The sequence below is a fragment of the Sus scrofa genome, chromosome 5 (genome assembly GCF_000003025.6).
Source record: "Sus scrofa isolate TJ Tabasco breed Duroc chromosome 5, Sscrofa11.1, whole genome shotgun sequence".
Classification (NCBI taxonomy): Eukaryota; Metazoa; Chordata; class Mammalia; order Artiodactyla; family Suidae; genus Sus; species Sus scrofa.
In genome coordinates this window covers 6,902,705-6,929,177 of record NC_010447.5, presented here as the reverse complement: position 1 = coordinate 6,929,177, position 26,473 = coordinate 6,902,705, and the positions used below count along the sequence as shown (strand labels likewise).

The window sequence follows — 26,473 nt, the reverse complement described above, 5'->3', positions numbered from 1 at the left end:
CGGGACGGGGAAAGGACGCACTCTGCGTGGTGACGTAAGGGGCTTTGATTGGGAGCGAGAACTGGACGTGTGTGGCGCCCCGCCTTCTCCCGGTAATTGATCTTTTCTTTGCGCCCAAGGTAGGCGGGAGGGAGTTGTGTTCTGTGTTTGTTGCTCGCTGGTTGGGGCTGGCTTCGTCCTGCTTTGCCCACTCAGCCTTGCGCATCCCAGTAGCCTCTCCGCGGGACAGTGTCAGCCAGAAGTGTGGGGACTCGAGGCGTGGAGACAGCTTCTCTGATTCCCTTTCCTTCCTCCCGGGGGGAGACAGCACCCGGTGTTGGAGGTCCACTTGCGTTTGAGAAACCTCACTAGGCAAAGCTGAAGAATTGGGGCAGATGTGGGGGCGGGATGAAGACAGGTGGATCTGCTTAAGGACCGAGTACCCTGAACTAGGGATCTCTGAAGTCCAGATGACTGGACCTCCAGGTCAGACTGCCCTGGCACAACCTTCAGAGTGGTCAGCCCAGGCCGCTGGCCCTGAAGTGTCCTTAAGGAATAGCTAAGGTGAAGCTGCTTCTGGAATGATCCCCATGCCCATTTATCTCTGCACCTCAATTACCAAGCTCTTCAGGTAGCAGGATCCAGCATCCGCATACCTCTCGAGTAACCTCCAGCCTTTAGGACAGATCTCAGAGGAGCCTAGGAGTTGATAGCTTTTAGGTTTAAATTTGCTTGTTACTGACCTTAACTTTCCTTCACCTAGTGAGCAGTAACCAACATGTCAGGGTGGGAGTCTTATTACAAAAACCAGGGCGATGAAGAAGAAGAGGAGGAGGGCCGTGAAACGGGTGGTGAGTGACTTTCACTAACATGTACGGATCCGTGTGTGAAAGACTTTCCCTGCCTCTCTCTGTTGGGTGACCTTTGCTGTCTCATGGCCCACCCTTTTCTCCCAAGAGAATCTCAAATACTTTTCTCTCTTTGAACTTTGCAGAGCTACTCTTAGTCTTCACGACATTATAACCTTAAACTTTATTTTTATTTTTGATTTTTAGGGCCGCACCCGTGCCATATGGAGGTTCCCAGGCTAGGGGTCCAATTGGAGCTACAGCTGCTGGCCTACGCCACAGCAACGCAGATCCAAGCTGCATCTGCGACCTACACCATAGCTCATGGCAACGCCGGGTCCTTAAACCACTGAGCGAGGCCAGGGATCGAACCTGAAACCTCACAGTTCCTAGTCAGATTCGTTAACCACTGCGCCACGATGGGAGCTCCAGACTTTCTTTTTAAATTAAAATATAGTTGATGTACAATGTTGTGACAGTTTCTGCCATACAGCAAAGTGACCCAGTCACATATATATACACAAATATATACACATTTCCTTTCTTATTGTATCTTTCTTGTTTTTTTTTTAGGGCTGCACCTGAGGCATATGGAGGTTCCCAGGCTCGGGGTCCAATCGGAGCTACAGCTGCCAGCCTACACCACAGCAATGTGGGATCCGAACTGTGTCTGTGATGTACACCACATTTCACGGCAAAAACTGGATCCTTTAACCCACTGAATGAGGCCACGGATCAAACCCACATCCTCATGGATACTAGTTGGGTTTGTAACCTGCTGAGCCTCAAAGAGAACTCCCTGGAAGTTTTTGCATAAGAATTTTTCCATATCTGAGGAGTGCCTATTGTGGCTCAGCAGGTTAAGAACCCGATATAGAGGCTTTGAGGATGCAGGTTTGATCCCTGGCCTCACTCAGTGGGTTAAGGATCAGGCCTTGCTGCAAGCTGAGGTGTAGGTCACAGATGAGGTTCAGATCCATTGTGGCTGTGGCTGTGGCATAGGTCAGCAGCTGTAGCTCCTATTCAGCACATAGCTCGGGAACTTCCATATGCTGCAGGTGAGGCTGTAAAAAGAAAAAGAAAAAAATATATTTTCCATATCATATTTTCCTAAGATAGATTCCTAAGAAGAATTCACTGACTCAAGTTAAAATTTTTGTTTAAGGCTCTTGACACATATTGTTATATTGCTTTAGAAAAGATGGGTAGGGAGTTCCTGTTGTGGCTCAGCGGTAACGAACCCAACTAGTATACATGAGGACTTGCGTTCCTCTGGCATGGCTGTGGCTGTGGCTGTGGCGTAGGCTCCGATTCAACCCTTTAGCCTAGGAACTTCCATATGTTATGGTTGAGGACCTCAAAAACAAAAACAAACTATATATATATATATATATATCCACATGTATATGTATATATATATGTATGTATATGTATATATGTATATGTATATGTGTGTGTATATATATATGTATATGTATATATGTATATATATGAAAATGTGGGTAATTATTACATTAAGAAGCAGCACTGTCAAGAAAAGAGACAACCAGATGTTGTTTGACTTTTTATGAAAAACTCAGCATCACCTATGATGTAATCATGCCAGAAAAAAGAAAACCCAAATCCAATGAAGCCTTTCTAGATCCTTAGTAGAAAAGACACAGGGGTATGTTAATTTACACCAAAAGAGTGCAATCAGCAAAATCTAGAAGGTGGAAAACTACCTGACACAATATCCCACTTTTTCAACAAATAAGTTATGAGAAAAAAGATGGAGAAGGTATCAATAGATTCATAGGCTTTAAAAACTTTCTTTTTTAAAGTTGAAACCAGTGTTTGGAATGTTTGCTTGGATGATTCAAGTTCGGAGAAGAGTAAGGAAGTGACTATCAAAAGTCAGGGTAGTGGTTACTCTTAGGATGAGGGTGGGTGTTATAATTGGGAGGGAACATGGAGAGAGTTCCTGGGGTGACTGGCATGAATCAATTTCCTGATGCAGGTGGTGGTTTTAAGAGTGTCCACCTTGAAATAATTCATCAGGTTGTAGTTTTGTCTAATGGACTTTTCTTTGTTTTATGTGAATAGTAAACATGATAAATAGGAACACAAGGTCACCATTTTCTTCCATTTTCTTCCCCATAGAAGATTATAGATGTTCAGGAAGAGACAGTTTGATTTTTTTGGTTGATGCTTCTAGAGCCATGTTTGAATCTCAGGATGAAGATGAATTGACTCCTTTTGACATGAGCATCCAGGTAAGACTACTTTTTCATTTAGTTAAAATTCCCCCCCCACCCCCCCAAAAAATATTAACACTGCTTAAAAAGATACGCAGCCTTGGAAAAGCTTGTTTGGAATGACAAATTTTGGTTAGCTTTCCAGGATGGCTACCTATACTTGTAGTTGAAAAAAGAGGAGCAGTATTGGGAAACAGCTCCATTTTATTGTGGGTTCAAACTTGTGACCCAAGGAATTTATTGCTCCCACCTTCTTCTGCATTAGTCTCTGGAGTAGAAGTAGGCTCCTCTCTCTGTAGAGATGGGACTGTAAAGGAAGAAAGGAAATTCCAGCAATTATGTTGTGGAAATGAGTCCTTTTGTAAGTGATACATTTAGACATTGAAAAAGATTATTACAACAAAAAGACCAACAACCTAGGTTGGGTTTGGTTTTTTTTTTTGGTCTTTTGAAGGCCAAACTTTTGAAGGTTGCACTTACAACATATGGAGGTTCCCAGGCTAGGGGTCAAATTAGAGCTGTAGCCGCTGGCCTACGCCACAGCCACAGCCCCGCCAGATCCCAGCCATGTCTGTGACTTACACCACAGCTCATGGCAACACTGGATCCTTAACCCACTGAATGAGGCCAGGGATCGAACCCTTGTTCTCATGGATACTAGTCAGGTTCATTAACCACTGAGCCCTGATGGGAGCCCTGAAGAACAACCTAGTTTTAAAATGGGCACACAGAGTTCCTGTTGTGGCTCAGCATAAACGAATTTGATTTGACCCCTAGGCTGGGAACCTCCATATGCACCGTGGGAGTGGCTATAAAAAGATACACACAAAAAAACAGGCACAGGACTTGAATATACCTTTCTTTAAAGATGCACACATGGCCAAAAAGCACATGAAAAGCTGCTCATCATCTTCAGTTATTAGCAAAGTGCAAATCAGAACCACAATGAGGTGTCACACCCACTAGGAAGGCTATAATTTTTTTTAAAAAAAGGAGGTATTGACAAAGATGTGGAGAAATCCGAACCCTTATACACCGCTGGTGGGAATGGGGAAGGGACAGGCTGCTATGGAAAACAGTTTGGCAGTTCCTCAGAGAGGTAAGCAGAATTATTATATGACCCAGCACCCCTTCTGGGAATATATCCAATTGAATTAAAAAAAAAAAAAAACCCAGCTACTCAAATCCAGATTCTTCCACTTAAAAACTGATATTGGAAAAGTTACTGAAGCTTTTGGTATGTTTTCTTATCTGTAAAATGGAAAACTAATAGTACCTACTTCATCAAGCTGTGAGGACTAAATATTTTTCTTTTTCTTGTTTTTTTTTTGGTTTTTTTAGGGCCACACTGGTGGCATATGGAGGTTCCCAGGCTAGGGGTTGAATTGGAGCTGTAGCTGTTGGCCTAAGCCACAGCCACAGCAACGCCAGATCCGAGCCATGTCTGCAGCCTACACCACAGCTCACGGCAATGCTGAGCAAGGCCAGGGATCGAATCTGTGTCCTCATGGATACTCAGATTCATTTCCACTGAGCCATGACAGGAACTCCAGTATTTTTATTTTTTAAATTGAGCTGTAATTCACAAAGCATAAAATTAATCATTTTAAGGTGTATAGTTTAAAGGTGTTTAGTCATTCACAATGTTTTGTAACTCCCACCTCTATTTCATTCCAAAACTTTTTTTTCTTTTTAGGGCCACACCCATGGCGTATAGAAGTTCCAAGGCTAGGGGTCTAATCGGAGCTGCAGCTGGCCTACACCACAGCCACAGCAACACTGAATCTGAGCCCCATCTGTGAGCTACACCACAGCTCATGGCAACACTGGTTCCTTAACCCACTGAGCAAGGCCAGGATGGAACCTACATGCTCATGGATACTAGTCAGATTCTCAACCTGCTGAGCCACAATGGGAATTCCTCATTCCCAAACATTTTGAATGGATAAACAAAATGTTTATATATACAGAGGAATATTACTCAGCCATAGAAAAGAATGAAGTACTGATACATGCGACAAAGTGAATGAACCTTGAAGACATCACATTAAGTGAAAGAAGCCAGGCAAAAATTTGCATGTTTGTATGATTACACTTATATGAAATGTAGAATAGATAATCCATGGAGAATGCAGGTTGGTGGTTCCCAGGGGCCACGGCAGGTGGGGCAGGGGGAGGAAGAGTGAGTGGCTGCTTGATGAAATAGGGTTTGCTTTGGGGATGATGAAAATGGGAACTAGATAGAGGAGGTGGTTGCCCAACATCATGAATATACTAAATGCTGCTGAATTGTTCCCTTTAAAATGGTTACCTTTGTTATGTGAATTTCACCTCAATTAAAAAAAATGACTATTTCTGGAGTTCTCTTACAGTTTAGCAGCTTAAGGATCCAGTGTTGTCACTGCTGTGGCTTGGGTTGCTGCTATGGCTTGGATTTGATCCCCAGTCCCAGGAACTTCCACATGCATGGCCCAAAAATCTATTTAATTCTTTGATTTCATACAGTAGGGACTGCTTATGCTTCTGTTGTATACTTGCCACACTCTGCTTTTTGTTGTAAATGACCATCACGCTTAGTGGTTTGTGGGTTTCCTGAAAGTAGGGGTCATGCCTTACTCTAAGGCCATGTACAAATTCAGCAAATATATATTGAGCACCTACAATGTGTCCGGTGCTTATGGTAAGTAGTTAAATATTAATCGAATTTTCGTTTTGTTTTTTCAGTGTATCCAGAGCGTGTACACCAATAAGATCATAAGCAGTGATCGCGATCTCTTGGCAGTGGTGTTCTATGGTACCAAGAAGGACAAAAACTCAGTGAATTTCAAAAATATCTACGTCCTACAGGAATTGGATAGTCCAGGTCAGTCGTTGTCTGAGATCAGCTGTTCCCGTGCATGAGAAAGGAAAAAGCGGGGATGTGGAGAAGGCAGTGGACGCCTTCTTGGCTGGGAGTTTGCTTTTCGGCCCAAGGCGTGCGGATTTTGTCACATGGATTAAACAGCTCTGGGTGAAACGTAGACCCTTGGCCCTCCTGTGGGTCTTATAAAAGTGGCCACTGACGGCGTTCTGACGTTTCTGCCCATTTGACTCTCTGTCTCTGGTCAGGTGCTAAACGAGTGCAAGAGCTGGATCGGTTTAAGGGGCAGGAGGGGACGAAGTATTTCCAAGACCTGCTTGGCCATGGATCTGACTACTCACTAAGTGAGGTGCTGTGGGTCTGCGCCAACCTCTTCAGTGACGTTCAGGTCAAGATGAGCCATAAGAGGATCATGCTTTTCACCAATGACGACGACCCCCATGGCAACGACAGTGCCAAAGCCAGCCGGGCCAGGACCAAAGCTGGGGACCTCCGTGACACAGGTGGCATTTTCCCTTGTGCTTTTAAAATTGGCGCTTCACGACTAGGAACCATGAGGTTGCGGGTTTGGTCCCTGCCCTTGCTCAGTGGGTTAACGATCCGGCGTTGCCGTGAGCTGTGGTGTAGGTTGCACACGCGGCTCGGATCCCGCGTTGCTGTGGCTCTGGCGTAGGCCGGTGGCTACAGCTCCGATTAGACCCCTAGCCTGGGAACCTCCATATGCCGTGGGAGTGGCCCAAGAAATAGCAAAAAAAAGACAAAAAAAAAAAAAAATTGGCGCTTCATTTTATGGCTTCTTTGTAGCTGATGTCAGATGTGTGCTTTTCACTCTTCAGAGTTAAAGGAAAGAAGAGGGTGAAGCCGGGGGAGACCCCTGTGTAACATTCCCACTGAGAAGGCCCCAGCCATTCGCCCTCTAAAGGACGGTACCAGAGCGAGCTTTGCTTGACTCGAATGCCTCCACGAATGGAGGTTGTTTGAATAAGTTTTCGGAAGTCATTAGAGCAGCCAACCCCCTTAACTATTTCCTCTAAGTCCTGAACATGTTACTAATCCATCTAGTTCTTTGGGAACGTTTAAAAGCGTCTGTGAACTTAACTGAAGAAATTCTCCCAGGCTGAAAATTGTGTTTTTCCTCTCACTTTTGTCTGTCCTTGTCCCAGGTATCTTCCTGGACTTGATGCACCTGAAGAAGCCTGGGGGCTTTGACATATCCTTGTTCTACAGAGATATCATCAGTGTGGCAGAGGATGAGGACATAGGGGTTCACTTTGAGGAGTCGCACAAGCTCGAGGACCTGTTGAGGAAGGTCCGTGCCAAGGAGACCAGGAAGCGTGTGCTCCACAGGTAGGCGCTGAGCCTGGGTCAGCGGCCCGCAGGGCCCCCGACTGAGCAAAGCCATGGCTGGCTTTGACCCCCCCTGGCAGCTTAAATCTGGGCTGTACCACTCCCTCGGTGAGTTCCTCTAAAAGACTTAGGACAAGATGGGATTCCTGCTGTGGTGCAGTGGGTTAAGTATCCATGTGCAGTGGCTCAGGCCACTGTGTGTGGGGGTGTGGGTTCAATCCCCAGCCTGACACAGTGGGTTAAAGGATGTGGCATTGCCACAGCTGCCGTGTAAGGTGCAGCTGTGGCTCGGATTCCATCTCTGGCCCAGGAACTTCCATATGCTGCAACTGCGTCCATAACGTAAATAAATAAATAAACAAATAAAGCTATAAATTTCCCTCCGAGCATTGATTCTGCTGCATCCTATACGAATACTTTTTTGATATTTTGTGGTTTTCACTTTCATTCAGTTCAAAGTCACTTTGTTTTTTTAATTTTTTTGCTTTTTAGGGCTGCAGGTTTGGCATATGGACGTTCCCAGGCTAGGGGTCAAATCGCAGTGGCAACTGCCAGCCTACGCCACCGCCACAGCAATGACGCAGGGTCAGAGCAATGCTGGATCCTTAACCCCTTGAGTGAAGCCAGGGATCGAACCCACATCCTCATGGATACTAGTTGGGTTTGTTACCACTGAGCCACAATGGGAATTCCCAGAGTCATTTTAAATTCCCCTTTTGATTTCTTCTTTGAACTCCTGGCTAATTTAGAAAGTATATTGTGAAGTTCCTTTTGTGGCACAGCAGAAACAAATCTGACTGGGTACCCATGAGGAAGCAGGTTCAATCCCTGGCCTCACTCAGTGGGTCGGGATCCAGCGTGATCATGAGCTGTGGTATAGGTTGCAGACACAGCTCTGATCCTAAGTTGCTGTGGCTGCGGCTGTGGCTGGCAGCTACAGCTCCGATTCGACCCCTAGCCTGGGAATCTCCAAATGCTGCAGGTGGGACCCTAAAGAGACAAAAAAAAAAGAGTTTTCCTGGATTTCTTTGTTGTGGATCTGCAACTTAGTTCCATTTCAGTTAAAATTAAGGAATGTACTTGGTGTGATTTCAGTCTTTTTAGATGTGCTTAGACTTGCTTCATGGTCTAGCATATGGTCTTATCCTGGAGATTATTCCACATGTGCTTGAGAAGAACATGTAGCACAGTTTTTTTTTTTTTTGTTTTGTTTTGTTTTTTGTCTTTGTGGGACCTCTCCCGTAGCACATATGGAGGTTCCCGGCTGGGAGTTGAATCGGAGCTGTAGCCGCCAGCCTACACCACAGATATAGCAAATCGGGATCTGAGCTGTGTCTGCAACCTACATCACAGCTCACGGCAACACCAGATCCCAACCCACTGTGCGAGGCCAGGGATTGAACCTGCTTCCTCATGGGTGCTAGTCAGGTTGGTTTCTGCTGAGCCACGACAGGAACTCCATGGGTGGTTTTTTTTTTTTGTTTTTTTTTTTCCTGCTTTTTGTCACAGTATCATATTGTAAATATTTTTGCTCATTGTCATTACTGTGGAACATATATTCAAGAGGTCCTGTTGCTGTTCAAGATGTTGAATCAACAGTCTGGAGCAATGTGTTATAATGGAAAAGTATATGAGGTTTGAATCACACATGCCTGAATTTGCATCCATTTTTCATGAATTGTAAACTCTGAGCCTCAGTGCTTTCATCTATAAAAATGACAATAATAAGGTTATTGGGTGGCAAGTAATAGAAACCAACTCTTGACTAATTTTATTTTATTTTATTATTTATTTATTTTGCTTTTTAGGACCACACCTGCGGCATATGGAGGTTCCCAGGCTAGGGGTCGAATCAGAGCTGCCGCTGCTGGCCTACACCACAGCCACAGCAATAACAGATCCAAGCCTCGTCTGCCACCTACACCACAGTGCACAGCAACACCGGATCCCTGACCCACCGAGCAAGGCCGGGGATTGAACCTGAAACCTCATGGTTACTAATCAGATTTGTTTCTGCCACACCACAATGGGAACTGCTTGACTAATTTTAGCATATTTAAACAAAATCCTGAATACTTTGAGTAGTGTAGGAACCAGGGTGGCACCAGGAATCTAGATGCCAAGAACTATTGGCAGTGTCTTTGGGATACCACTATCAACAGGCATCCTCTCCAACCATGTCCTCCCTTGGTCACTCTTTGAGACCCAGATTCTTAAGAGAATAAGTCTGATGGCTTGAGCCAGGGCCAGATGTGGCCACCTCCTGGCCAAGGGAGGGTACAGCACTTTGATACATATTTCCCCAAAACTGCAGTGGGAGAAGGGTGGTTTCCAAAGGAAAATGGGGGTTTCATTGTTAAAAGAAGAGGGAAGGCATACTAGACAAGCTAAACAGAAGACAATACTATTGTACTTAACAGGGTTATTATGACAATTAAATGAGAATAGCTATAAAGGAATTTGCTATATTGCTAGGCTCAATAAAAACATCATTTTTATTATAATAATATTCAGTATCATTAAGTAATTAACAATATTAATGCTTATTTGGTTGTTTTTTTTTCAGTTTTTGGTTTTTTTGGCCGCCCCACGGCATACCGAGTTCCCAGGCCAGGAATCAGATCCAAGCCACAGTTGCGACTTACGCTGTAGCTACAGCAATGCCTGATTCTTGAACCCACTGTGCTCGACCAGGGATTGAACCTGTGTGCTGGCACTGCAGAGACGCCACCGATCCCGTTGTGCCACAGCAAGAACTCCAGCAATACTAGTTCTGAAACTAATTTTTGTGGGGTAGACCCTGAGATGCATTGTAGCAAACTCCACTGCATTATTAAAAGGCTTTATATTTGTATTTGAAGCACTTGGATTATTGAAGAGAATAAAACAAATTAGGGCTTGAGAGCCAGGAAGAAATTTCAGAAAGCAAAGTATAATCTTGCAATCCAAATTTAAAATTTTTTCTCTCCTTCAGGTTGAAACTTAAGCTCAGCAAAGATGTAGCGCTCACTGTCGGCATTTACAATTTGGTCCAGAAGGCTTACAAACCTTTCCCGGTGAGGCTTTGTCGGGAAACAAATGAACCGGTGAAAACCAAGACCCGGACGTTTAATGTAAACACAGGCAGTTTGCTTTTGCCTAGCGACACCAAGAGGTCTCAGGTGGGTCTCCCTTCGTACTGAATTTCGTCCTATTGACGAGGTAACAGGGAGGTGAGACATGTCAGCCTAAGCCGTTAAATAACTTGCGTGTCTAGCCAAGCTATTGTCATCACTCTTTGGAATATGACATCTAGATTGGTAACATCTTGAGAGTGGAAAGTTAGAGTCAGGATTTGAGAGAGACTTGTCAGTGGAAAGTTCAGCCCTTCATCACTCAGCACATGCCGCTCTGAGTCTCATCAGTCTTAATTCTTTGCTCAGTACAATAGCACAAAATGTTTTCCAGTTAACTAGGGAGGGGAGCCGGGGTAAGTGTGTTAGGTATGAAGTGCACTCTTTTTTTTTTTTTTTTTTTTTCTTTTCAGGGACAGTTTTTTTTTGCCAACTAACCAGAATTTTTCCTGTTCTTCAAAATGATGCAAAATGCCTTTCTTAATCTGAATGACTAAGAATGCAGAACATAAAAAACAAAACACGGGGAGACTAGGAACCATGAGGTTGCGGGTTCAATCCCTGGTCTTGATCAGTGGGTTAAGGATCTGGCGTTGCTGTGAGCTATGATGTAGGTCGGCAGCTGTAGCTCTGATTCATCCCCTAGCCTGGAAACTTCCGTAGGCCTCGGGTGCAGCCCTAAAAAGCAAAAAAAAAAAAAAAAAAAAAAAAAAAAGGCAGATCATTATCCTTCCATATCATCTCACCTTTGTTCAGTCTATAGAAGAACTTGATATCCAAAATTAAAATCAAATGAATCATCCTTCCTGTTTAATTATGAGAGTCTGAGATTTTAAGTTCAAGACCTTACACAAAAAGGAGCTAAGTGACTAAAATTATATGTTTGTTTGTTTTCTTTTGGCTGCCCCGAAACATATGAAGATCCCAGGCTAGGGATCAGATCTGAGCCACAATTGCGACCTAAGTTGCAGCCTTGGCAATGCCAGATCCTTAACCCACTGTGCTGGGCTGGGGATCGAACCTGCACCCCACTGCTCCCAAGATGCCGGTGATTCCATTGCACCACAGGAGCAACTCCAAATTGTATGTCATTTTGATTCAACCTGTGCAATGTTTTTTGGGAGCACAAATTTCAGGAAGGAGAAGAGGACAAGAAATTTCCCCTTCCATTTTCGAAGAAGTAACTGGTTTTTCATGTTGCTTTATTTGTAGGCAGTAGCTCTTTTGGTTACTAAGTTTCTTTCTTCATCATTGTGCCTCCAAAAAGTCTTAAGGGCTCTGTTTTTTTGTTGATAAAACTCCTATTTCACTGTTACTAAGTTCTGTTACTAATCGTGTATTTAGGAACAAAAGCAAATGTTAAAGTTTAGAAGTAAGGTGTGTGTGTTTATCTGCCTCCCACACTGTGACCCACCCCAGTATCTGATACAGGTCATCTCAGTAAATAGGTAAAGACTGAGCATCCTTATGTGTGGCGGATGATGCTGAGGTGTCAGTACATGTTCAATGAGAGAAGGAATAAATGCTGGGGGAGCTTCGCCTTTAGAACCAGACAGGTGTGGTTTAGTTCAAATCTCAGTTCACTCGTGTGACCTGGAGCAAATGACTGACTATTGAGTCTCAGCTCATTCGTCTGCAAAACAGAGCTTTTAACATCTACCACCTAGGATTGTTATATTGATAAATCGGGTGACAGATGTAAAGTGCCCGGACACCGCTCAGTTCATTGCTGGCGATAGGAGGAAGATGCCCCTGGAAGAAAGCTGATTGTAGCTTACGAGTGTCATGTGTCAACCATCCTGCTGCTCCATGTAGCCCTCGATCTGTGGCCCTTATTGTTCCCCTTCTGCAGACCTATGGGAATCGTCAGATTGTATTAGAGAAAGAAGAAACAGAAATGCTGAAACGGTTCGATGAACCGGGTTTGATTCTCATCGGTTTCAAGCCCTTGGGAATGCTGAAGAGGCATCATTACGTGAGGCCCTCGCTGTTCGTGTACCCCGAGGAGTCCCTGGTGAATGGTGAGTGGCGCGGGCGAGGCTGAGTGGATGAGTAACGCAGAAGGCACTTTATTGAGCAGCATTTCCTGATGGCTGCTGCTTGGAACTATAGGTTGTGTTAATGGGATATTTTGAAAGTGTTTCGTGCTCAAAGAAATTTTGGAAATGTGGCACTAAGCAAAGTTAAAGACGTTTCTTGAGAAACATCTGATACACTAATAGACATTGTGAATATCGAGGAGGGAATATGGAATTAATTTTTTATTTTATTATTTATTTATATATATATATATTTTTGTCTTTTTGCCATTTTTTGGGCCGCTCCCAAGGCATATGGAGGTTCCCAGGCTAGGGGTCTAATTGGAGCTGTAGCCACCGGCCTACGCCACAGCCACAGCAATGCGTGATCTGAGCCACATCTGTGACCTACACCAGAGCTCACGGCAACGCCGGATCCTTAGCCCACTAAGCAAGGCCAGGGGTCGAACCTGCAACCTCATGGTTCCTAGTCAGATTCGTTAACCACTGAGCCACGATGGGAACTCCTTTTTTTTTTTTAAAGGGCTGCACCTGCGGCCCATGGAAGTTTCCAGGCAAGGGGTCGAATCTGAGCTGCAGCTGCCAGCCTACGCCACAGCCACAATTCGGGATCCCATCCATGTCCATGACCTACACCACAGCTTGTGGCAGCACCGGATCCTTAACCCACTGAGCGAGGTCAGGGATTGAACCCACATCCTTATGGATACTAGTCAGGTTCATTTCTGCTGAGCCACAGTGGGAACTCTGGAATTAACATTTTTAAAACTTAGGGAATTCTTTGAGGCATCAGGTAGAGAGTTTGGGAAAAACAAAAAACAAACCCAGGGTGTTCCCACTGTGGCACAGTGGGTTAATAATCAGGCTTCTCTCTGCTGTGGTGCCAGTTCGATCCCTGGCCTGGCACATTGGGTTAAGGATCGGTGTTGCTGCAGCTGCAGCATAGGCTGCATCTGTGGCATGGATTCAGTCCCTGGCCTGGGAACTTCCTTATGATAAGGGTGTGGCCGGAAAAACAGAAAACAAACCAAAATAACCCCCAGCTTCTTCCCTAGTTTTGGCAAGTAAAGATGATATGAACTTGGCCATTGTGTTTATTCGTGCTGCCCAGACCTGGATTCCTCTGCGCTGTAACCCCCTAGATATGACCTGATTGGTTTTTATTAGCAACTGGAGCTTATGTCATTAGCCTAATGATTGTAAAAGTGAACTGACACCAATAGTTTTTTTTTTTTTTTTTTGCCATTTAGGGCTGAACCCAAGGCATATGGAAATTCCCAGGCTAGGGGTTAAATCAGAGCTGTAGCTGCTGGCCTATCCCACAGCCACAGCAACGCAGGATCAGGCTGCGTCTGTGACCTACACCACAGCAAATGGCAATGCTGGATCCCTGACCCACTGACAGGCCAAGGATCAAGCCTGCATTCTCATGGATCCTAGTCATATTCGTTTCTGCTGCTCCACAACGGGAACTCCCAATAATTCACACTCCTAAATGAAGGATTTGGAGTGTTCAATTTCTTTTCTTTTCAATTAATTAATTTTTTTTTTTTTTTTTTTGGCTACGTCTGTGGCATGTGGAAATTCCCAGGCCAGGGATTGAACCTATGCCACAGCAGCAACCCAAGCTGCTGCAGTGATGATGTCAGATCCTTAGCCTGCTGTGCCCAGTTTCTTATTCCTTTCCTTTCTCCTCTTTTCTGTGCCTCTGCTGCTCCTATTTTTCCCTCAGCTCTGGGTCCATCACCCCTTACCTACTATTATCATAAATCTTTTTAAGACAATGGAAGAGGAATTTATTTCCAGCCTCATGTTTGATTTATAACATGGGCCAGGAGGGAAGAAAGGATGTTTCTTTTCCAGGGAGCTCAACCCTGTTCACTGCTCTGCTCACCAAGTGTCTGGAGAAGGAGGTCATGGCAGTGTGCAGATATACGCCCCGCAAGAACCTCCCCCCGTATTTTGTGGCCCTGATGCCACAGGAAGAGGAGCTGGATGACCAGAAAGTTCAGGTGACTCCCCCAGGTATGTGGAAGAGATATTTTCAGTGCTTCTAATTTGCGCTCAGGTTTTGGAACCACTCATGGGATTCCAGCTCAGACCTACTGAACCAGAGTCTCCAGGAACAGGGCTGGAAAATGTGTATTTTTAAGGTTTCACAGGCAAATGTGATGAACAGGTAGGTAAGGCTGGCAAATATGATTGTACAGTGCATAGCACATACAGCTGTACAAGGCACCTCTGTAGCCAGGGTTGAGAATAGACTGCATAGGGGCTGTCTGCAGGTTACTGACCTAAATTCCTGGGGTCTTCCTGCTTACCCATTCTTTACTAAACGCCATTATTTGACACTCTTGTAACATTTAGTGTTTGGTTTATCTCCTGTACACACCACAGCAGTGAGGCGGAGTGGAATGACCATGTTTTTGAAGTCAGACTTGATTTTATCTTATGCTTATGTGTCTGAAGGCTCCCTTTCTTTTGTTTCAGGCCTTTCTCTGCCACTTGTTTGCAGACCAACTTGGGCAGATAATTTAACCTTTTTGTTTATATTCCTTATCTGCAAAGAAGAGAACTCTAGAATACCTTTCTCTCAAGGTTGCATCACATTTGAAATAAGTTAATAAATGTATAAGTGCCTAGCACAAAGTAGGTAGTCTGCTTTCTTCTTTAGCCATGCTAATAAAAATTATAGAGTAAGTCTTTGAGTGTATTATATTTCTTCTTCTTCTTCTTTTTTTTTTTGTCTTTTTAGGGCCGTGCCCACAGCATATGGAGGTTCCAAGGCTAGGGGTGAAATTGAGCTGTAGCCCCTGGCCTATGCCACAGCCACAACAATACCAGATCCAAGCTATGTCTGACCTACACCACAGCTCATGGCAACCCCAGATCCTTAACTCACTGAGCGAGGCCAGGGATCAAACCTGCGTCCTCATGGGTGCTAGTAAGAGCCACGAATGGGAACTCTGAGTGTAGATAATATTTCTGTTTCTGTTCATCAGACTGCTCAGTAACAGCTTTGTATGTCAGTTCTTAAGTTCCTTTGGCTCAGTGCTCTTGGCATTGACAGCAAGGGTTCTTCACCTGGCAGCAGCCATGAGTTCCAATCTCTCGATTTTACAGTCTTTCTAGAACCAGTCAGTAACTGGAATAAGCTCAGCCTGATAACCCTTACTTTTAGCATGTGGTGGGGGGTGAGGGCATGAAGGGGAGAGGTTGAAGCCCAGAGGAGTGTCCAAGAGAGCTGGGGCAGAGTCCTCCAGGGAGCCACACGGTCCACTTAGTTCTGGGTGTATTAAAAAAGCTGGAGGCTGCAAGCCGGCTCCGGCAATACCGACTGGAACAGGAGGTATCTGAGAAGGAACACTGCTACTTTGAAGCTTCCCTCTGCAGACTCTAAAGGGAATCTGCTAGGCAGATGCTAACAGGACTTAGCTGATAAAGGAGAAGTGGGGTTTGCAGGACCCCAGCCCCAGCATCACAGGATACAGAAGGGTGAATTGGAGCTGAGGGACAAATGACAACTCAGTGACTGAAAGCTTTTGTTAAGTCACATCTCCGAAAATGTGTCCTCCTCCTTCAGGCTTCCAGCTCGTCTTCTTGCCCTATGCTGATGACAAACGGAAGGTGCCCTTTACTGAAAAAATCATGGCAAACCCAGAGCAGGTGGACAAGATGAAGGCCATTGTTCAGAAGCTCCGCTTTAAGTACAGGTGAGTGATGGGTCACTCACAGGCTTGCTTCTGGAACTGCCCCTGAATTGAAAGCTTTATTGGAAATTCAAGTTAAACATAGACCAAGAGAATGTGATTTTACTCTTTTCCATTAACTGATTATTAGTTTTTACAAGCTATACAGAGGATGAAAAGTCTAATATTGAGGAATTACTGTTGTGGCTCAGTGGTTAACGAATCCGACCAGGAACCGTGAGGTTGCGGGTTCAATCCCTGGCCTTGCTCAATCCCTGGAATTAAGGATCCAGCGTTGTTGTGAGCTGTGGTGTAGGTCGCAGACGAGGCTCGGATCCCGTGTTGCTGTGGCTCTGGTGTAGGCCAGCAGCTATAGCTCCAATTGGGCCCCTAGCCTGGGAACCTCCATATGCCTAGAGATCAGCCCTAGAAAAGGCAAAAAGACAAAAAAAAAAAAGTCTAATAGTGAAGACTTGGGAATTGTGCTAAGTGTTTACAGCTGCTTGACCTGTTTCTTGCGCCTAGAAAGCCAGGTTCGTTAGATGAGCAAGCTCAAAGAGCAGCAGTAAGGAGAAGATTCTTTTTTTTTTTTTTTTTTTTCTGCACCCAGAACACATGGAAGTTCCTGGGCTAGGGATGGAATTTGAACCTCAGCTGTGACCTATGCCACAGTTGGGGCAATGCCCGATCTTTACTTACTGTGCTCGGCTGGAGAATCGAACTTGCAGCACCATAGAGATAACACCAGTTCCTTAACCCACTGTGCCACAGGGGGAACTTCAGGGAGAAGATTCTTAGCTGGGCTTCTCTTTGATTGTTGTCACATAGTGAGTAAAAGGAAGGAAATTTAAGGAGTTCCTATTGTGGCTCAGTGGTTAAAAAACCTGACTAGTATCTATGAGGATACAGGTTCGATCCCTGGCCTCACTTAGTGGGTTAAGGATCCATTGTGGCCATTAGCTGTGGTGTAGGTTGCAGACACAGCTTGATCTGGCGTTGCTGTGGCCATGGCTTAGGCCGGCGGCTACAACTCCAATTCCACTCGTAGCCTGGGAACCTCCATATGATGCAGGTGCAGCCCTAAAAAGCAAAAAAAAAAAGCAGAAAAAAAAGTAAATTTGGGGGTTCCTGTTCCTATGGCACAGTGGGTTAATGAGCCAGCTGTCTCTGTGGTGTTGCTGGTTCCTTCCCCGGGCCTACGCAGTGGATTAAGGATCTGGCATTGCTGTAGCTATGGCATAGGTTGCAACTCTGACTTGGCTTCCATCCCTGGCCTGGGAACTGGGTCGCTGCTGTGGCGCAGGTTCAATCCCTGGCCACATGCTGTAGGCACATCCCCCCAAAAAAAGTTTAAATTTTCATTTTTTACTGTTATTGTTTTAACAGAAGTGACAGCTTTGAGAACCCAGTGCTGCAGCAACACTTCAGGAACATGGAGGCCTTGGCTTTGGATTTGATGGAGCCTGAACAAGCAGTGGATCTGACATGTAAGGAGGCTGTGACGGAGTTGAGAAGTTCTTTCATGGGAGTCTTTCTTAGCACTTTTACTCTGAACCAGTGGTATGGAGTCATTTCCTAGCACCGTCTAAACAGTTAAGTCTGTTGTCCAGGTCATCTCTGCTTGAGAGATTGTCTAGACCAGCTTAGATTACCTGGGGATGGATTTGGCCGGTTCTGCAGTGAGAGGGGGAGAACGTGTCTGCTTCTGAGACCTGCCTCTGAAGTGGGCCCCACATGACCACGTCTTGATAAAAGTTAAAAACAATGGTCTGCAGGAGTTCCCGTCGTGGCGCAGTGGTTAATGAATCCGACTAGGAACCATGAGGTTGCGGGTTCAATCCCTGACCTTGCTCAGTGGGTTAAGGATCCAGTGTTGCCATGAGCTGTGGTGTAGGTTGCAGATGCAGCTCAGATCCTGCGTTGTAGGCTGGCGGCTACAGCTCTGATTAGACCCCTAGCCTGGGACCCTCCATATGCCGTGGGAGCAGCCCAAGAAATGGCAAAAAGACAAAAAAAGAAACGAAAAAACAATGGTCTGTAATATTGATTGAGTGCCTGCTGTGTGCCCGGCACTGTTGCCCCATGCGTTGACTCATTTATTCCTCCTGACTCTGAGCTAGGTGCTGTCACTGCCTTTATCTTACTGAGAAGGGAGAGCTTCGTGCAGGGTGCTGTGCAGTAAGCGATGGATCCAAGTTCAGAATCCAGAGTCCTTGCTCTGAACCATTGTGCTTACTGCTGCTCCACCAAAAAGGCGCGCTTCTGTCCTGAGAAAATGCGCCTCGTTACTCAGCATCCAGGAAATTTGCCCGGCCTGGAGGTTGAGGTGCTCTGCGCCCCCTGCTGGCCCCTTTACTGATTATAATTCTCTCAGGTCTTTGCTAAGAGGATGCGTGTCCCTTAGTCATGTAAGTGGACACCCACTGGAGCACAGTTGGGAGTTAATGAAGACTCATGATGGGCTGAAAAGATCGGTTGATTTGATCTGCTTAGCTTCCCAGTTTTTGTTGTTGTTGTGTGTGTGTTTTTCTTTTCATAGCTGCACACATGGCATATGGAAGTTCCTGGGCTGGGAGTCGAATTGGAGCTACAGCTGCCAGCCTATGCCACAGCCATGGCAACACCAGATCCAAATGTTGCATCCTCGACCTACGCTGCACATTGCGGCAACACCGGATCCTTAATCCACTGAGTGAGGCCAGGTATCGAACCCATATACTCACAGAGACAACGTCGGGTTCATAACCCACTGAGCCACAATGGGAACTCCTTGTTGTTGATTTTCTAATTTTATGGCCATACCTGTGGCACATGGAAGTTCCTAGGCCAGGGATTAAATTTGAGCCGCAGCTGTGACAACACCTTAACCCACCGTGCTGGGCTGGGGATGGAACCCCCACCTCCACAGTGACCTGAGCTGCTGCAGTCAGGTTTTTAGCCACTGCAGCCAGTTTCCACAGTGGGAACTCCAAGCTTCCCAGGTTTTTTTTTTTTTTTTTTTTTGGCTTTTTTGTTTTTTTGTTTTTTTGATTTTTAGGGCCGTACTTGTGGCATATGGAGGTTCCCAGGCTAGGGGTCTAATCGGAGCTACAGCTGCTGGCGTACGCCACAGCCGCAGCAACCCTAGATCCGAGCCTCGTCTGTGACCTACTCCACAGCTCACGGCAACACCAGATCCTTAACCCGTTGAGCGAGGCCAGGGATCAAACTCACAACTTCATGGTTCCTAGTCAGTCAGATTCATTTCCGCTGTGCCACGGTGGGAACTCCAAGCTTCCCAGTTATGAATGATCTCTTTCACACTAGACCAAAAGCCCTGGCATTAAAAGCATAAGAGTCGGGGGAACTGTGTTGCCGTGGTGACTGTCAGCTGAGCCTGGCAGAGGACCCCTTGAATGAGGCAGCCTGCCTCTCCCTTTACGGCCTTTGGGCAAATCAGGAAGAGAAGTGTCTAGTTTCTAGCACAGTGGTGAAGGACACAGACTCTGGAAACAATAGGGTAGGTAGATTCGAATCCCAGCTCTGTCACTTGCTAAATGGAGTGACCTTGGAATAATCATCTCTCCCAAGCTCGGCTTCCTTATTGGGAGAATGGGGTTGATGACACCGTTCTGCCAAGGCTGGCAAAGTGTAGGCCCTGATACACCTGGGAGGGGCTCAGAACACAATTGTTCTGCTTTATTGCACAGCTTCGAGCTCTTAGTTCCTGCCAGGGCCGCAGCCTCACATTCTCTTCCAGCCCGAGGCTTTTTCAGGGGGAGGCTTGTTTTCTTTTTCTGTTTCTATTTTCAAAACAATTTTTGTTGTGCTGGTGTTTCCTATAACCGATGGGACTCAGGTTCGTTCCCTCCGTTGTGTTCGCCACTCCTACGGCCTCAACTATCACCTGGTGCTCAACTCCCAGACCTCCGTCATCTCAGGCCCCAGCATTTCCTCCAGGCTCTGCTGGAGCTTCCAGCAGCCCGGGGGACATCTGCTGAAGGCCCTGGATGTCCTACTGCTCAGACAGCTGACCCTTCGGCTCTTTGTTCTTTCACGTCCCTCACTCGCTCACCTTTTTTTTTTTTTTTTTTTTTTTTGGCTTTTTAGGGCTGAACGTGCAGCATATGGAAGTTATGGAAGTTCCTGGGCTAGGGGTTGAATCGGAGCTGCAGCTGCCGGCCTATACCACAGCCACAGCAACTCGGGATCCAAGCCACATCAATGGCCCACACCACAGCTCATGGCAATGCCAGATCCTTAACTCATGAGCGAGGCCAGGGGTGGAACCCACATCCTCATGGTTACTAGTTGGGTTCATAACTCATGGAGCCACCACAGGAACTCCCCCTTGTTCCCTTCTAATCAAATGTGTCTTCTTCTCTCTGACACAGTGATAAGACTTTCTTTTCATAAGTTGCTTTATTGAAGATTCAAGATGGTTTTCTCACTGTCTTCTTGTGGCTTTGTGACCCCATACTGTCTTGGTTTGTCTCCAGTGCTTATGGAGCTCCTAACACTTCTTTGTTGGACCTGCTTCCCCTTCTTCCCTTCTCCCCAGGGGAGTGCACTAGGCAATGTTGGGCCCCATCTTTCTTTGTCCCCCCACTTCTCCCTGGGTGGCCCCATCAGGCTACATCACTGGTTCTAAGTGTGGTCCCTTGACCAGCAGCACTGGCGTCTCCTGGGACCTTGTCAGAAATGCACATTTGGAGCGTGACCCCCAGCCGACTGAGTCTGAAACTCAGATGGGGGCCCAGCAACCTCTGTTTTAACAAGCCTTCCAGGAGTTCCCATTGTGGCTCAGTGGTTAACGAATCCAACTAGGAACCAGGAAGTTTCGGCTTCGATCCCTGGCCTTGCTCAGTGGGTTAAGGATACAGCGTTGCCATGAGCTGTGGTGTAGGTCGCAGATGTGGCTTGGATCTGGTGTTGCTGTGGCTCTGGCATAGGCCGATGGCTACAGCTCCGATTAGACCCCTACCCTGGGAACCTCCATATGCCGCGGGAGCGGCCCTAGAAAAGGCAAAAAGACAAAAACAAAAAGCACAAGCCTTCCAGGGGACTCTGAGACATGCCACTACCACTAGCATATGGGTTCTCAACTTTGGCTACACAGCAGATTCATCTGGGGGACTTTAAAAAATCTGGCTCTTTAGGCCTCACTCCAGACCAGTTAGATCAGTCACCGGGATATGATTTGGACCTTAGCACTTTTTGCTTTTTTTTGTTTGTTTTTTAGGGCCACGCCTGCAGCATATGGAAGTTCCTAGGCTATGGGTCAAATCGGAGCTGTAGCTGCTGGCCTACACCACAGCAACTCCAGATCTGAGCTGCCTCAGGCCTACACTGCACCCACTGAGTGGGGCCAGGGATAGAACTCACGTCCTCATGGGTATCAGTCAGGGTTGTAGAACTCCATGGGCATCAGCACTTTTGTTTTTTGTTTTTTTTGCTTTTTATGGCCGCACTTGTGGAATATGGAAGTTCCCAGGCTAGGGGTTGAATCAGAGCTGCAGCTGCTGCCCACAGCCATGGCCACAACAACGCCAGATCCAAGCCACATCTGCAACCTACACAACTGCTCGCGGCAATGCCAGATCCTTTAACCCACTAAGCGAGGCCAGGGATCGAACCTGCATCCTCATGGATTCTATGGTTGGGTTTGTTACCACTGAGCCATGACTGGAACTTCAGCACTTTTTAAAAGTCCCCAGGTTGGAATTCCCTGGTGGCTCGGTGGGTTAAAAATGCAGTGTTGTCATTTCTGTGGCTCAGGTCACTTTTGTGGCAGGAGTTCAGTCCCTGGCCTGAGACCTTCCATATGCCCCAGGAATGGCCAAAAGGAAAAAAAAAAAAAAGCAAAAACAGAACTCCCCAGGTTGAGAAGGAAAGCTCTAGCAGAGGTTCCTGTAACCTGGAACATGCGGCTTCAGAGACATAGGAGCACAGTATGACTGTGAGGTTGTGCCACCTGTAGGTACAGCACAGGGCTGGAGGTCCCCTGGGTGCTTTGCAGAAGTGGTCACATGAGGAGATGATGAGACAGTCATCTCAGCACTCTTGCCCCTGATGTGACACAGCTCTCAGCAAAAGCTCTACAAGCTGTATAGTTGTAATGTAGCAAGAAAAGAAAGAAAAAGATTATCTTTTCCCCAGAACTTCCTTTCACTATTGTGTTTGTCTTGGGGAAATGTCCCTGCCATCCCAGCCACTCATCTCCTCCCCCCAACCCACCCCCGCCTCTTGGTCTGTCAGTAAGTCCTGCCCAGTTCTGTCATTTCTCCTAGTTGCATCGCCAGCCCGCATCTTCAGCCTTCCTTCTCCCTCTCCTTCCGTTCATACTCCACGCAGCAGGCAGGCTGATCTTCTAAAATCTAAATCTGACCACGTTGCTCCCCGCTTATGGCCCTCAGGATGAGGCCCAATTCCTGGGCAGGCGTTCGCTGCGCCAGCCTGTCCAACACCCTTGCGGGTCCTGCCCTCGGCACACCCTACTCGCTAGCTGTCTGGTACCCGCCTCCTCTCGCCCCGTGCCTCCTGCTTCGCCCAGTGTCTGCCCAAAGAGAAGCCTCGGCTCCCCAGACCCCGCCGCACACTCTTGCCGACCCCTCCGTGTTCGGGCGTGCCCTGCACGGGCCCTCCCTTAATGGCACTTCCCGGCTGTATCACACTCATGTCTCTCCCACCTCCCTGCCCCTATGGACGGCAAGCACTGAGGGCACGGCCTCTTGGGTGGCTCCCCTGAATCCAGCCCAGTTCTCGGCTCGGCCACTTCCCAGTTGTGTGACCTCAGGAAAGTCATTAACCTCTCTGATTACCACCTCTGTAAAATGGGGAGACAAATTTGCCTACCCCAGAGGTATACAGGAGAATTAAATAAAAATAACAGTAAGTTGAGAGCATTTCGAAGCACGCCTGGTTGTAGTATGTGCTCGCTCCGTGCAGCTGTTTGGGGCGCCCTGGTTAGACGGTATTGACTGTTTCCGTGGCCAGGTCCGCTGCCTCGTGGACCCGTCACCAACCTGTCCTGTCTCCGCAAGCAGGTGTTTCCTCGTCCAGCCGCTGTAGAGCTGGAACCAGACAGGAAGCCAGGGCTCGTGAGGCGCCAGACCATCGCTGTGTTTCTCTTTTCTAGTGCCCAAGGCTGAGGCAATGGCTAAAAGGCTGGGCTCCCTGGTGGATGAGTTTAAGGAACTGGTCTACCCACCAGATTACAATCCCGAGGGAAAGGCTCCTAAGCGAAAACAAGGTAAGGAGCTGGGGGTGGACATTCAGCGGGTTGGGTTTTTTTTTTTTTTTTTCCCCTCCCCCAGCGTGTTATTTTTATTTTATTTTATTTTATGTTTTATCCAGTGGGTTGTTCTTAAAAGTTGCCTTTGTGGTCCTCTCACAGAGGACTGTTGTGTCCTATAGAATGTCCTAGAGATCTGATAATGTCCCTTCTGAAATTTCTATCCCTACATATTTATATATACGAACCTAACATAGTTCAGTACAGATGGAATAGTATTCACATTGTTTCTAGTTTATTTTGTTTCTCAGCTATACATATTGGGTGGGCATTTATTTATTTATTTTTTGCCTTTTAGGGCTGCTCCTGTGGCATCTGGAAGTTCCCAGGCTAGGGGTTGAATCGGAGCTACTGCTGCCATCCTTCACCACAGCCACAGCTACGCAGGATCTGAGGCTCATCTCCGACCTACACCACTGCTCACGGCAACACCAAATTGCTGATCCACTGAGCAAGGCCGGGGATCGAACCTGCATCCTCATGAATACTAGTCCAATTTGTTTCCGCTGCTCCACGAAAGGACCTCATGGATGGGCTTTTATAGCCACACGCATGTATCTACCTTGTTTTAAAAGTAAAGCTTCATTGGGTAGATGTCCACAGTGACTCAGCCAGACCTTTGTTGGTGGATATGCTGCAGTGAACGTGAACCACCATCGCATACTTGTGTGAGCAGATACAAAGGGTAAATTCTTAGCAGTGCAATTGCTGGGTCAAGGTGTAGGCATTTAAAATTCTGATAAGAATTGCCAGCGTGGGAGTTCTCTTGTGGTGCAGCAGGTTAAGGATCCGGCGTCGTCACTGCAGTGGCTTTGGTCATTGATATGGTGCGGGTTTGATCCCTGGCCCAGGAAGTTCCACATGCAGCCAAAAAAAGAATTTGCCGGTTTGCCTCTGAAAAAGTAACGCAATTTATATTCTATCTAAGAAGGGATGGGTGTGTTTCCCTACACTTTCACCAACCCTGGACTTTGTATACTTAAAAAAATGCAGGAGCTCCCTTTATGGCTCAGCAGTAATGAACCCGACTAGTATCAGTGAGGAAGCAGGTTTGATCACTGGCCTTGCTCAGTAGGTTAAGGATCCGGCGTTGCCGTGAGCCGTGGTGTAGGTCTCATAATTGGCTGGGATCTGGCATTGCAGAGGCTGTGGTGCAGGCCGGCAGCTGCAGCTCCGATTCGGCCCCTAGCCTGGGAACTAACTATGCCGCAGGTTCAGTCCTAAAAAGAAAAAAAGAAAAAAAAAAAAAAGGGAAAATATATCCTGTTTTGACTTGTAGTTCTCTAGTTATAAGTGCAATGTATTTTATTGGACTTTTTTTCTGTGAACTTCCAGTTTGGGGCCTTAACCATTTTTCCTACTGGACTGTACTTTTTTTTTTTTTTTTTCTTTTTTTTCGTTTTTTGTTTTTCTGTCTTTTTAGGACCGCACTTGCGGCATATGGAAGTTCCCAGGCTAGGGGGTTCAGTCGGATCTGTAGCCACCAGCCTAAGCCAGGGCCACAGCAATGTGGGATCCGAGCCACGTCTGTGACCTACACCACAGCTCATGGTAATGCTGGATCCTTAACCCACTAAGCAAGACCAGGGATTGAACCCGAAACCTCCTGGTTCCTAGTCGGATTCGTTAACCACTGAGCCATGACAGGCGCTCCCAGTACTCACTACTTTTAATTCCCTGCAGATGTGATATATTTTTAACTTCGTGCTTAAATGAAGCTGCCTTACCAAGGCGCTTATCTTCCCTGTGGTGTCCTAGGTAGGCAAATCAGCTTTATGGAAAACAGTTAACTGCAGCCCTTATTATTATATGAGGGCCCCCAGGCAGTATAGCTGGGAATCCCACTGGTAGCATTTCCAGTCACTCCCACCTCACCTGTTTCCCCAGACAATGAAAGCTGTGGAAGCAAAAGGCCCAAGGTGGAGTTATCTGAAGAGGAGCTGAAGGCCCACATCAGCGAGGGCACTCTAGGGAAGCTCACTGTGCCCACCCTGAAGGAAGCCTGCAGGGTACATGGGGTGAAGGGCGGGATGAAGAAGCAGGAGCTGCTGGATGCTCTCACCAAGCACTTCCAGGACTGACCGGAGACCCTACAGCCAGTCACCCGTCCACGCTGTAGCCAGCCTGCCCGCTTTCGTTTTTCTCAAGTTAAATCATGTTTCTCCTGAGCCAGGAAGAGTACCTGGCAGAAGCCAAGGACTGTTACTTTATGAGACTTCCTGTTGCCATGGAGACAGCGTAGCCCTCCCCCTTTGCTGTGCCTTACTCTGCTGTCTGAATAAAGAATCCTAACTTTGTGCTGTCTAGTGTTCCTTAGAGTAAAAGAGGCAGGTGTGTCTGCCTTGCATCCAGAGATCACTTTCTGTGGACTGTTAGCCTAATTTTCTCTCCTGCTGGGAGCGCACGTCATTACAATGAAAACAAAGTAAATATCAGTGAGGGCAGGGAAGTGTGACAATTAGGGACAGGAGAACACACTTTGGGAATGATACGCCCTAGTAAGATTATCTTCTCCCCGTTTGTTTATGCCGAGCCCACGGCAAGTGGAAGCTCAAGATAAGGAGAGGCTCTAGGAGAAGGGAGAGGAGACAGGGGAATGTCTTTCTCTTTGTGCCTCCCCCACCCCCATCCTTCCTCTAACTTCTCTGTCCCTTTCCTGCTCTTTCTGCAGCTATTACTTTTGAAGAATTAGCCTGAGACAAGGAGGGGAGGAAGCATTGGGAAGGGGTTTTTTGGGTTTGGTTTGGGTTGCATTTTTTTTTTTTTTTTGGCTGTTTCGAAGCATCTGGAGTTCCTGGGTCAGGGATGGGATCTGAGCCACAATTGTGACCTAGGCCACAGCTGCCACAACGCCAGATCCTTTAACCCTCTGTCTCCTTTAACTCACTGTTCGAGGCGGGGGATGGAACCTGCATCCTGGTGCTGAAGTGACACCACTGCACCCCAGCTGGAGCTCCCTGGAAGGGTTTTTATCCTGAGGATAGCTTGTAGATCCCGTGTCCAGGACTAGAATGGACACCTCATGAGGTGAGTGTAGGAGGGGTCAGATGATTTTTATAAGAGATTATCAGTTTTGGATTCTTTATTC

General features: G+C 46.6%; 1 protein-coding gene across 4 annotated transcripts; it reads left to right on the top strand.

The window, feature by feature from the left end:
• On the top strand, window positions 16-25,682 carry XRCC6 (X-ray repair cross complementing 6). 4 transcript variants are annotated; one of them, XM_021090942.1, is made up of 13 exons: window positions 16-119; window positions 743-830; window positions 2,973-3,082; window positions 5,789-5,927; window positions 6,173-6,427; window positions 7,088-7,271; window positions 10,246-10,432; window positions 12,237-12,405; window positions 14,287-14,448; window positions 16,007-16,136; window positions 17,499-17,599; window positions 23,230-23,343; window positions 25,273-25,682. In XM_021090942.1, the coding sequence occupies exons 2-13, from the start codon at window positions 758-760 to the stop codon at window positions 25,464-25,466; spliced, it is 1,818 nt and encodes a 605-aa protein (XP_020946601.1). In that variant the 5' UTR covers window positions 16-119; window positions 743-757; the 3' UTR covers window positions 25,467-25,682.